This window comes from Microtus ochrogaster, chromosome 22, assembly GCF_000317375.1.
Source record: "Microtus ochrogaster isolate Prairie Vole_2 chromosome 22, MicOch1.0, whole genome shotgun sequence".
NCBI lineage: Eukaryota > Metazoa > Chordata > Mammalia > Rodentia > Cricetidae > Microtus > Microtus ochrogaster.
The window spans coordinates 1,713,268-1,726,199 of NC_022023.1; the positions used below are offsets into that span (position 1 = coordinate 1,713,268).

A 12,932-nucleotide genomic window follows, 5' to 3' on the forward strand; every position below is an offset into this window, starting at 1 on the left:
AGAGAGAGAGAGAGAGAGAGAGAGAGAGAGAGAGAGAGAAAGTGTATTAGGTCAGCGAAGACTTCCCTGCTCACCCTCCCTTAGCCTGAGAACGAAGTGTTTGCAGTTTTCTCTTCTCTGTACCTCCTGCACCTTGTTCTGTCCTTTCTAAGTTCTTCCATTTATAAACATGGAAGCAAATAGACACACACTTAGGCTTTTCCTTAGGGGAAGGTTCACAGCGTATTGTACATGCTGTTGTGCATGTGTGATTTGGTATTTGAAAGTCTGGTGCTGGTATCATAGAGAGAGGTGTGAATTGGTATGTTTTCTGTGTGTTTGAAAACAGTTTATTGTTAGAGGATTGCTCCTTATTTGGTTCTTCTGGATTTTTGCTCAAGATCCCAAGCTGTAACTAACTTTTTGGTCATCTCAGGTATGTTCTTTTGCTCTCCAAAGACCAAAGAATGGGCCGTTGCAAATTAGTTAGGTTGGTTGCATTTTTTATTCTGTTGCTACCTTCTCTTACGTGGCAAGAAATTTTTTTCTTTCATTTTGTGGTTTTCCTCATGTTTTCTATGGGTATCATGAATTCCTTTCACAATAGTGTGACAGTCTTCTGCTGACCTTAGATCTCCTATCTCGAGCCTGTTTCAGCTTATGCAGTACGTTGCTTCCAATTATGTTGTACCTGCTGGTATTGTTTCTTTCATTATTTTTAGACCAGCTCTGAAGAAATCTCTGTTCTCCTCTCTTACTCCATAGGGTTCTGTCCTTGTCAGATTCCCTGTCCTCCCAATTTTATGACTGTCCACATTTAACATCTGAGCAATGTTTGTTTTTAAAGTCTTTAAAACTTGAAACCAGTGGATTCAGGAATTCTAGAGAACAGTAGAAAAACAAAAAAAAAAAACCAGTCTACCAGTTGCCTGCAGTAGTATTGCAGTACACTTCCTGTTTAATAGTCTGGCCATGTTGTTAATGTCTCTGTAATAGACAGTTCCTACTCCATTTGATAGCATTTTCTTACAGTTTTGCATCATTGACATGTTTCTAGTTTCTAGATCACTTTAGTTATTTTCATCGTTGTTTAATTCTGTTTCTGTTGAGCCATTTTTTACTCACTTTTCATTTAGATTATTTCCTGGTTTTAATATTCTAGATAAATGTCTTTGTGAATTTTACTGGGCCCACCAGCACTGGAGCAAGAGTCTTCAGTGGGAATAGGGGAGCTTCTGGGAGGGTTCTCAGTGCACATTTTATCTTCTTGAACATTGTCTTAGATTATCTCACCAATGCCTGGTCAATAGTAAGTCTTTGTTATCTTTGTTGATAGAACAATGTAAAATAAAACAGAACATTATGGGGGAATAATTTCTTTCCTTTTTAAAAAGCATTATTTATGTCATTTGTGAATGTGTTTTTGTATATATTTGTGTCAGTATGTACATGCATGCCATACATGTGGAAGTCAGGAGACTTTTGGGAGTTGGTTCTCTCCTTCTACCGTGTGGGTCATAGGGATCCAGCGCAAGTCCTTAGGCGTGACAGTCTCCTTTATCTGTGGACCCATCTCACACAAGAATAATTTCTAAGATTTAAAACAAATGGAACTGTGTAACTAGTATGCTGTCCCATTCCTGCTTCCTTCCTTTGTTATTTTCTTAAACACACAAAATTTGAGCAGTGCTCTTACTTTCACGTGTTCCCTTCCTTCACTTACACTTTGTGTGCGTGCGTAGGTGTGCGTGTGTTACAGTGTGGCAGGAGGAAGACAGCTTTGTGGAGTTGCTGCTCTTCTTCCGCCTCTATGTGGGCTTTGGGGATCAGATCAGAGCATCAAGCTTACACAGCAAATGCTTCACCCACTGAGCCGTCTCTTTGGCCCAACTTTACAATTTCTTACATAAAAACGGTTTTGGGGTGTCATTCTTTCCCTAAAGTTCCTGTTGCAGCTTTCAACTATTTTATATTGTATTTGGTATAATGAAGTATTTGAGGCTGGGTAACTTTATAATGGAAAATGGTTTATTTTGGCTTATGGTTTGAAAATCTAAGCTCAAGAACTTACATCTAGTGATGTACTTTCAGAGCTTCAGGAGAGTACACAGCGGTCACATGGCAAGAGGAAAGGAGTGCAGTGCATGTGTGTGCCTTCTCTGAGTGCTTTTTCTCTTAAAAAGCCACTGATCCTCAGTCTACCATGCTTAGTTTTATGGTGTTCTAAAGGCTCTGTTCTAAACTGTAGTCATTAAGTCAGTTGACTTTTCCAGCTTTTTAAGACTTTACATTGGGGTTGAATTTTAATACGTGGACTCTGGTATATACTTAAACCATAACACATATTTAACCAAAATTATTAATGTAGCTTCATTCATAATTCTTCCAAAGGTAGACTAACATGTTTGATTTAGTAGTATTCCCTTCATTCTTTTGTGCATCCAAATGTATAATAAATTACTTATTCTGAGTCTGACTGGATTAATGTCTAAATTTATTTGCAAAATGTGAAGAGTGATTGAATGAATGACTACACATAAGTAAGCACCAATTGACTGATTGGTGTTCTAAGAAGCTTTACTGTTTCAGAAGTTCATAAGACAGAAGTCTTCAGTTAAGTTGGGTGAATCATTGGGCCAGTAAGGATTTTTTTTCCCCTTGGGTAACTCTGCTGTTGGTTAGATGCATACACTGTAGGCACCATAGCCATGAAAATACCAAGGGAAAACAAAAAAAAAATCCTAGAAAAGAGAGAATACCTTACCTAGATGTTCTCCAGGAAGATTCCTCTCATAGCATGTTGGCTATAACTAGTTTTACCTTATTGCTGGAAAAGTAATGGAGTACCATGGCAAGCTTAGGTCAATTGAGAATTATCCTCTAGAGCTGACTTAGGGACAGGCTTCCCTGGAAGTGTATGCCAATGCCCAGGTCTGTGGGTTCTCAAGGGGAAAGATGCTGCTTTGTTAGAAAGGGAAGAAAGAGTTAGAATAGCAGCCAGCAGTGATGCTAGAATTAGACTACAATGAGAATAAGTAAGGTGGTTACAGAAAAATTAGAAGCTTGTCAATGAAGCAAGACTATCATATAACCAAGAGTGGGCACTGTAGTTGGTCTACTTAGTAAATGTTTTTTTTTTTTTTAATAATAATTGACCTTACATTTGATCCTTCATGTATCCAAGACATTAGTTGGCTGATGGTTTTTGTTTTTGTTTTTTTATCAAATGGTTTTTTTATTGAAATATTTTCTCTTGTTGCTTCTTAACTAGCTGGGCATTCCACTGTTGATGTCATGAGGGTGGCGGCCATCCACATTGCAGCCCACCGACTGTGCAGTACCCAGGATCTCTTTAATAGTTCCAGAAAGATCTCTGACAATGTGGGCGATCTTGTGGAACATGATATTTCCACTGTGTTTAATGTTCTTCTGCGTCTCTCTGTCTCTTGGAGGCTTCTTGGAGGGCAGAGGCAGAGGGCCCCACCTCCACCTGGGCCTCTGTGTTCTGGACTGTCAGTCAGTTTCAGTGTAACCCTCAGACCTTTCCAGTCACCTGTTGCCTTGGCAATGTCATCACCAACTTTTTTTGGAGACAGACCCGGAGGGACAATTTTGGGGCCCAGGTGGATGGCGCTGACCTCACCTCCAGTGCACATCAGGTGCATGACTTTGGGTGGCATGGTGGAGGTGGCTGGTGTCAGGTGAACCCAATTTGGAATGACTGAAGAAAGTTGTACCGTGGCTTCCTCTGAGCCGAAATCTGAAAATCCCCAAAGCCCTAAATCTTCTTTACTTTTCTGTAGGTGTATCCACATCAGCAATCAAAATGGCATCGACACGACTTCCTTCCCCCAAAAGCTTAGTGAGTGCCCCCACCCAGATTCTCGCACAGTTCCCTAAACAGCATCAGCAGTCTCCTAAGCAGCAGCTGCAGCAAGTGCAGCAGCAGACACAGCAGCCCGTGGCCCAGCCTTCCGCAGTGTCTCAGCAGCAGCAGCCACAGCAGTCACCGTTGCCACCTGGCATCAAGCCTACCATTCAGATCAAGCAGGAGTCAGGTAAGTTTAGAGGGTTTTGTGGTCCTTTTGGTGTTTGTTTCTATTGGATTCTACTATGGGTTGGAAATATTCTCTGTGGTATTTCAGTTGGCGTTAAGCAGCTGTGAGGAGGCTAAGCTGAAGTCCTGCTTCTCCTGAAAAGAATGTCCTCTGGCTAAGAGCTGTGCAGAAGGGACCATGCTCTTTGTAACTGCAGAGCTGAGGGAGGGAAAGAGAAACGGTTTTGTCTCAGATGTCACGGAACGTGACTTTAACTATTGGGTTTGGTTGGGTAGACGTTTCTTTGTTTGCTATTTGCCGTAAAACCCCTTTCCAGAGTGTTTTAGTCAGGGTTTCTGTTGCTGTGAAGAGACACCATGGCCATGGCTACTTTGATAAAAGAAAACGTTTCATGAGGTGACTTACAGTTCAGAAGTTTAGTAAATTATCATCACGGTGGAACATGGCAGCATACAGGCTCACGTGGCGGAGAAGACGAGAGTTTTACACCTTGATATGCAGGCTACAGAAAGTGGTTTTTCCTCTCTGGACGTGGCTTGAGCGTTTATGAGACTTCAAAGCCCACAGAGACACACTTCCTCCAGGAAGGCCACACCTAATAGTGCCACTCCCTTTGGGGGCCATTTTCTTTCAAACCACCACACAGAACATTCTTTTTTTATTGCATTTTATTTATATTTGGTGTGTACATGTGTGTATGTGCACATGTTCTGAGTAAGAACATGTGTTTGTGCCTACATGTGTGCCAGTGGTGTGCATGTAGAAGTCAGAGTATCCCTTGCATGAACAGGTTCTCTTTTTCCACCATGTGGGTCTTTGGGGTGGAACTTAGATGATCAGGCTTGATGTCAGTTCTCTGACCCATGGGGCTGCCCTATGGTCCTCAGAGCCTTTCAGTGGTGGTTGCTTTGTAACTCCATTAGTCCATTGTGTGGACTGAAGAGCTCCTCACGCCATCCCACTAGACGTAGCGCTCCAGAGTGACTTAGTCCTTTAGAGGGTGGCTTCCCAGGCCTGCCACTTTCTGAGAGATCAGAGTTGTTAAGACCCTCTTTGGAAATGTGTTTGTGTGGTTGGCTTTCCCTCTTTGGAAATGTGTTTGTGTGGTTGGCATAGGACTGAGTAGAATTGCCTTTTGATTTTGGGAATTTTCTTGTGTGTGGTTATTTCTTGGAGCCTTTTTCTGCATGGACATTATACAGGATTATTGTTCGTTAGTAAGAAATACTAGAAATAATTTTCCTTGGATGACCTTACTGCTTATGGTTCATTATATTCAGAACTGTTTCCATAATACTTACTGAATTCAACATGTATTAGAAACTTTACAAGTTTGTTTAATCCTTACAATAATAGCCTTATGAGGTATATACTAATTGATTTTTATTTTGTAGATTAAAAAAATAGTCACAAGAGTTGTTACTTACCTAATTATGCCCAGATACTGTAATTTTAATTTCTTTCTTAGCTAGTAGAAGTTTAGAATTACTTAAAGCTACTAAATACGTAGACCTGTTTTGTAATTTCTCAGTAAAAGTTACCACCTGCATTGGTTGCTTCCTTGATGCTGTGACAGAGGCCATTTAGGAAAGGAAGGGCTTACTTACGTGAAGTGAGACTGTGGTGGGGAAGTGGTGGTGGCCGGAGCTTGACATTGCGTCCTCAGAGAAGCAGCAGAGTAGGCGGTGCTGCTGGTCGGTTCTTGTCTCCTTTTTATTTAGTCCAGGATGAGCCAAGGAAGTGTAGGTCGTCCTTCTTAACCTAATCCAGAAAGTTCCTCCAAGCCCAGAGGTTTGCTCCCATGGTGATTCTAAATTCTGTCAAATTGACAGTCAAGATAAATTATCACACTACACCAGAAATAATGCAGTTCTTAATTTTCTGTGTTGAGAATATTTCTTTCTGTATTTTCTTTAAAAGATTGGCAATTGAGAAATGGTACTAAATTTTCCTTCTTTAGTTACCACTGATTTAGAAGTGTAGCTAGATCTCATGCATTTTAATGAATACTTTATGTTTGGGAAGCCAGTGTAAACATCATAACATTGTAAATATAAAAATTAAAAAAATTAAAAAGTCCCAGTATAGCTTCTTTAACATTTTTATTGTTTTTATTGCATATCGCCTTTGAATTCTTTTTCACATGCATGTTTTATATAGGTGCAGTACTGGTGTGGCCTCTTTTGGCATTCTGCATTTGATAAAGTGAGTTATTAAAATACTTTTTTTTAGAGCCGGGCAGTAGTGGCGCACACCTTAATTCCAGCACTCAGAAGGCAGAGACAGGTGGATCTCTGTCAGTTGAGACCAGCCTGGTCTACAAGAGCTAGTTCCAGGACAGACCCCAAAGCTAAAGAGAAACCCTGTCTTGAAAAAAGCCAAACAAACAAAATACTTTTTTTTCAGAAGGCTGTTTTAGGACTTCAGGATATAGCTTAGTGAAGAGCACTTGCCTAGCATGTGTGAATCCCTGGGTTCAACAGTTCTAACAAAAACAAAAGCATGAAAAGATTTTTAAGCTGCGCATAATGGCACACATCTGTAATCCCAGCACCCAGGAGGCAAAGGCAGTAAGATCTGTAGTTCCAGGCCCGGCTGGACTAGTCAGTGAGTTTCAGGCCATCCGTGGCTATATAATAAGATCCTATTTCAATATAAAACAAATGAGAGATCAGTCAGCCGTTTAACAAATCAAACAAAAACTGTGCTTAGCCTATTAACTGTTTATCAGCTTATCACGTCAGTTCCGAGTCACGATACGTCTTTGTTGCTGCTGTAAGGGCTGTGTGGACTCGTGATGCCTTATACTAGTCCTTTCTTCTCAAGTACTTGGATGAAACAGATTATTTGCTTTTGCTAACTCATTTGTAAACTCGTATTATAGATAAAAGTTCAGGTTTAGTTTTCTTTAAGAAATCTGTTAAAATAATTTAGCTGCATTCTTGCATTGGGAGGATTTAGGAAAGAGAAATTTGAGCGACGAAAGCTTAGAGTTTCATCAGTGTTAAAGAAGCATCTCTAGAGTGAGACTCAGTAGACGTGTGTAACTGTTGCCCTATTGGGCTAAGTGGCATTCTTTTACAATTATCTGTACTGAGATTTATCTTTTTTCTTTCAAAGGTGTTAAAATCATCACACAGCAGGTTCAACCAAGTAAAATCTTACCCAAACCAGTGACTGCAACTCTACCCACCAGTAGCAACTCCCCTATTATGGTGGTTAGCAGTAACGGTGCAATCATGACAACTAAGCTGGTAACTACTCCTACTGGTAAGTCTCACAAGCATCAGGCCATCCGTTCATGTCATCAAACACGCCCCAGGCCAGCGTTATGACTTGCACATCGAGAAAGGGATGAGAAAGTTCTACAAAGAAGTCCTTTTTATTTTGCTTTGAGACAGGGTCTCTAGCCTAGAACTCTGTGTAGCTGAGGACGACCTTGAACTCATTCTTGACCCTCCAGTCCCCACCTCCTGGGTGCCGGGGGTCAGACCAGGGGCCTGGTGCACCCGAAGCACTCACTCACCCAGTTTTCAGGTCTTTCTGACTCTGAACTCTGTCCCGGCCCTGAAGTTAGTTAGCCCTCTTTGATTTTTTCCTCATAGTCCTCTGTTATTTCTCTTCATTGCGGTGAGGTATTCCAGTTTCTACTCGTGTAGTTGTTGGTTGAGTGGCATCCACATAGACAGTAAGCTTCATGGGATAAGGGACAAATCTTATTCCCCACATGTAGGTCCTCAGCCAGCACTTGTTGACTAGCTGAAAACGTGCCCACCATCAAGGATGTCACTCACAAGAGTCTGTGCACATCACAGAGTAGTGGGGACCACCTAGACTAGAGCATGCCGTTGTTCCCGTGCTTGAGGGGGAGCAGGGAAGCACATTTTCAATAACTACCCTTTGTGAACCTTATACATGTTAAATGATATCAAGTCAGGGGCTACGGCGATAACTCAGTATGTAAAAGCACTTGTTAAGGCGCAAGTGTAAGAACCTGAGTTCAAATACCCAGACCTACATAAAAGTCAGACCCATAGACCCATACATAGCAAAACAGGGTCATGTTTCTGTGTTTATAGTACAACATTGTTTCTCTCTCTCTCTCTCTCTCTCTCTCTCTCTCTCTCTCTCTCTCTCTCTCTCTCTGTCTTTAATTGTTTTGAACAGAAGCTGGAGTTGTTTTGTTTGCTTGTTGTTGTTGTTGTTATAATTCAAAACATTCAAACTTTATAGCCCTATACCATGTTTATTTTGCACTAGAATTTTTTTTCCTGGTTCGAATATATTCTGTGATCAGACAAATTCTTCTTACTGTTCCTCTTGTGGTTGTAGTGGTTCTTTTTTTTTTTTTTTTTTTTTACTAAATCCAAGTATTTTATTTTATTTTTTTCTTTTTTCTTTTAATTTATTTATTCATTAAGGATTTCTGCCTCCTCCCTGCCACCGCCTCCCACTTCCCTGGTTGTAGTGGTTCTAAGTTTTTACAGCATGTGACTTCCTACCCTAAAAGTATTGTTTTCAAGGTGGGATATTTTGGAAATAACTGTTACAGTGTTTTCCGAATCTCACTTCAGGTTAAGCAATTGCCATCTTAGTCTTTCTCCTTTTCCTCTTCACTTTCCCTGAGGCTGATCCTTCTTGTAGGAGTAGTTGTTCAGAGTTCCTGTGTTTATATGAAAGGGCATCATGGTCATCTGATGAGTTTTCAATCCTCTGGGAGAGAGAAAAGTAGAAATAGTAGGAGAGGTGTAAAATCTTTGGAGAGAGATGTAAAGACAGATTTTCTAACTGGCCAGTTAAAGTGGAGGAAATGCTCAAATAGAGGTGATTTTAGTCTGCAAACTTCCTGATAGTTCTTGGCAGTTTCAGCTGTATCTCTAGTAGAATGATGGGGTTGGTCCTTGAAAAGATGAAAATCTCTTTAGAGAATAGCAGGGTATAAGACAGATACTGCCTTAATTGGCCGAATGGTGTCACTGAGTTTAGCTCTGGGACAGCATCAGACAGACTCAGGGACCGTAGATATCTGTAACAGAGACACCTACAGGGCTTTGACAGGAAGGTGGTTACATTTAAGCTTTGAGGTAAAAACTAGTGGAAGAATGATAGCAGGAGAAGGGAAGGGAATGCTCTACCTTTCCTTGGGCTGGTAATTTGATGCAACACGTCACAAAGTTTTATGTGTGGAACTAATTAGAATAGACTTGGCATTGGTCCTTGCTGTACACATTGAAAACTGGCTATAAAATTGTAAATGGACATCTTGACACCTTGAGGTTCCATTTTCAAGTTAAAGTGACACATATGACATTGAACTATGGTGAAATTTACAGTTACAGTTCTTTTTATTAGTGACATATGACATTGAACTATGGTGAAATTGTACAGTTACAGTTCTTTTTATTAGTTGAAAAGTTTGATCAGTTTTTCTTTTCACTACTTCCTATAGGTACTCAGGCAACCTACACCCGGCCAACAGTGAGCCCATCCTTAGGTCGAGTAGCCACAACCCCTGGAGCTGCAACCTATGTGAAAACTACCAGTGGGAGCATCATTACTGTAGTGCCCAAGTCATTAGCTACCTTGGGAGGCAAGATAATTAGCAGCAATATTGTTTCTGGTAGGTATGTCTAGAGTGTGTTAAAAGCACACTCTAAAATGGTGATTTTCATTTAGAAGAAAAGCCATGTTTGGGGGCTGGAGAGATGGCTCAGAGGTTAAGAGCACAGGCTGTTCTTCCAGAGGTTCTGAGTTCAATTCCCAGCAACTACATGGTGGCTCACAACCATCTGTAATGAGATCTCTGCTGGCACTCAGGCATACATATAGGCAGAGCACTGTATACATAATAAATAAATAAATCTTTAAAAAGGCCATGTTTCTCTACAGCAGGACTTTATTAACACCAGATTTTGCTCCAAAATTTGACACTTTTCAGACTGTATATGTAGTGATTAAATATAGCCGTTGGTAAGTCTCAAGTTGGAAGAGCATTTAGTTGTAAGTCACAGTGCAAAGCTATGATTTATGTTTACATAGTGATTTTTCACTTAAAAAATAGTCTCACATTTGTCACCCCCTTTAGACTCTGTATAACTTGAGGTGTTGTGGCAGTTTTATAAGAGGAGACCTGAGGATTTAGAGGTAACATAGTGTCCAGTGCCTGCAGAGAGGACAGTGGAAGAGCTTGTATGTGCATCCGAATGTCTCAGTCATTAATGCCACTTTAGCTTAGTGAACATCTTTATTTCTGCACCATTTGTACCATTTGCTTTTTAGAAATATTTTACTGAGATAGTAGAACTGCCTCTGCCTATTTGTTGGTATGCTGTAACAGTACCTGGTTTTTATTGGCACATTAATCTTTACAGTATATGGGTTACAGATTTTGAAGTGGAATGTTAATGTGACATTTGTTTTCATTGATTATTATTTTTAATTAAAATTATGTAAATGATGTGATTAAGCAAGCCTTATGGATTTTGGCTGTCTACTATTTTTGTAGACAAGTCATGTTTTGTCTGCCCCAGGTGAGTTGTTCTAACTTTTAAAATGAGAGGAATAAAGTTCCTGGCGGTAATTTGATGTCGCTGATAACTCAGAGAATGGAAAAAAGCAGAACAGAGCGTGGCGTTGGCACAGAGCTCTCTATTCAAAGCTGTTAATTTTGGCTCCACTCTTGAGTGTGAGTGAGAAAACCCAGTGCTTGCCAACCTGAGGAGGACGGGATCATTGTGCTGTAGCTTCTAAGTGGATATATAAGTAAAACAGTTAATACTCTAATGTATCACTTGATAGTGCCTTTCAACAGTATAAAGCTCTCGCTCAAACACATTTCAGAGAGTTGACTTCTGTGGAAGGTAGCTTTTTATGACCCAGAGCAGCTTTCTTACTTGAGTTCATAGTACTGTATAGCTTGCGGGTGTGTCTAGATGTCAGGAGGTCTCTTCTGGGACCTTATTTATGGCATTGCTGCTCTCTACTAGATTAGATTGTACACACATCCTAGAAGCAGAGGTTTGATCTGATACCTATCTATCTGCACACACACACACACACACACCATCTTTGTGTTAAAGAGGAAACTGTTCAAGGTTAGTTGCTATTTGAAGTGAGTGGGTGGTTCTGCATGAGAGAATTATTACAATGTTCCAGCTTTGTAGGATATATTCACTTCGAGTTAAAACAGTCTAACTTGGTGGCAAGTACTTTTACCTAGTGAGCCATTTTTCTGGCTCCCATTTCACAATCTTTATTTTAAAAAAAATTAGTGTTTTTTTTACTTTATATTCTTGCTGTCCTATGACAGTGAGATTATAGTATAGTAATTAAAAAAAATCTCAGCATCAGCTGGTAGCCTGATTGAACAAATTTGAGTAATTTCTGCCCTTATCTATGAGCAGGTGGTGGGTTCTGATTCCTGTGTCCTCCATACAAAAGAATCATTTTTGATAAAATATTCTCAGACACTGAGCTGTAAGACTTTGAAACAAAAAAAAAAATCTTCCTCTAATTGTGGGAGAATTTAGAAAGGTACAAGCAAAATTAAGAATCTATAATGTTTTGTGTAATTTAAAATTCAGTTTTTAATTAACAATTTAGATATTTTCCCATATCAGTAAATGTATTTTGATTACCCCATGGTTATGTAATATTCTCTTGTGTGCCATAATTTAATCATATTTTTACTATTGAGTGATTTAATTGTTTACAGATGTGGAATTTTTGGCTTTTAGATGTTTTTCTTGTTTGGTTATTATAAATAATCCTGTGGTGAACATATATATTATTTGTGAAGCTCTTGCTTCCTTTGTATAACACTTTAGAAGGCAGGTTAAATTTTCCATGGTGCCTTTTAGAAAAGTTGTATTTTCATTTTTATTGGAAGAAACAAATGGAAATCATGTTATTTATATGCATATGCATCACAAAACTTTTAGATTATATATATATTGTGAATGTTGTTGAATTTTGACTGTAGAAAAATGCTCCTTTTATGCAGAAGTTTGGCTCCTTCTGGGTTGAATTAATTGTCTTAACTCTCAGGGCATTTTGCAGGCCCTGGGCAAGACTTGGCCATGGTTCTTTATCTTCCCAGTGTCTAACAAGGAACTGTTGCTTGCGTGTTTTTTCTGCTTATTTATTGAATTAGTTTTGGGGAAAGCTGCATAAAATATCACACAGAAACCAAGATAGAGTGGTTTAAAAATCTGTGGAGCTGGACTATGGTGGCGCAGGTCTTTAATCCCAGCTCTCAGGAGACAGTGAGTTTGAGGCCAACCTGGTCTACAAAGCAAGTTCCAGGACAGCCAGGGCTGTTATGCAGAGAAAACCTGCCTTGAAAAACCAAATCAAACAAACAAAAAGAGGCTGTGGATAGTAGGATCTAAGCCAATAAATTTAAGTCAGCATTCCATAATATTCACACTCCACTCCCCACCCCCAGCCCTGGCTTCCAGCTGAGCACACCTCTCAGTGCCCCTATCCTCACCCCTTTCAGCCTCAGATTTGAACCAGGCTTTTCCCAAGTTACTCAGGCTGACCTAGAACTTGTGATTCTTTGGCTTTAGTCTTCAGAGTAGTGTAGGCTCATACCACCAAACCTGGCTGTAATAGTTTTGATTTGTTTCATAGTTTGTTGTTACTGTTGGAGACAGGATCTCACTGTGTATTCCAGGCTAGCCTCACACCAGCTATATGGCCTAACCTGCAACTATATAGCCTGCAGTTCTTTTGCCTCTCCAGTTTAAGCATCCCACACACCCCCAAAGTAAAGAATTTTTGGAATTCATCATCATTATCGGAGAACCCATTGTGATCGTAATGTAATTGTTATTTGATTCCATTGTTTTTACCCTTAAATATAGTCTCTGTTGGTAGTTCTCTGAAGTGCCA

The 12,932-nt window shown here is 39.9% G+C and overlaps 1 protein-coding gene and 1 pseudogene across 10 annotated transcripts in view; one reads left to right on the forward strand and one right to left on the reverse strand.

The window, feature by feature from the left end:
* Emsy (EMSY, BRCA2 interacting transcriptional repressor) overlaps window positions 1-12,932 on the forward strand; it is a 70,318-nt gene that overhangs the window by 27,390 nt on the left and 29,996 nt on the right. For all 10 annotated transcript variants that reach the window (XM_013350166.2, XM_026784256.1, XM_026784252.1 and 7 more), the window contains 3 exons: window positions 3,783-4,037; window positions 7,158-7,307; window positions 9,487-9,657. In XM_013350166.2, coding sequence (XP_013205620.1) covers window positions 3,783-4,037; window positions 7,158-7,307; window positions 9,487-9,657 — 576 coding nt within the window. The remainder of the gene's footprint in view (window positions 1-3,782; window positions 4,038-7,157; window positions 7,308-9,486; window positions 9,658-12,932) is intronic.
* LOC101988449 lies at window positions 3,063-3,754 on the reverse strand (annotated as a pseudogene).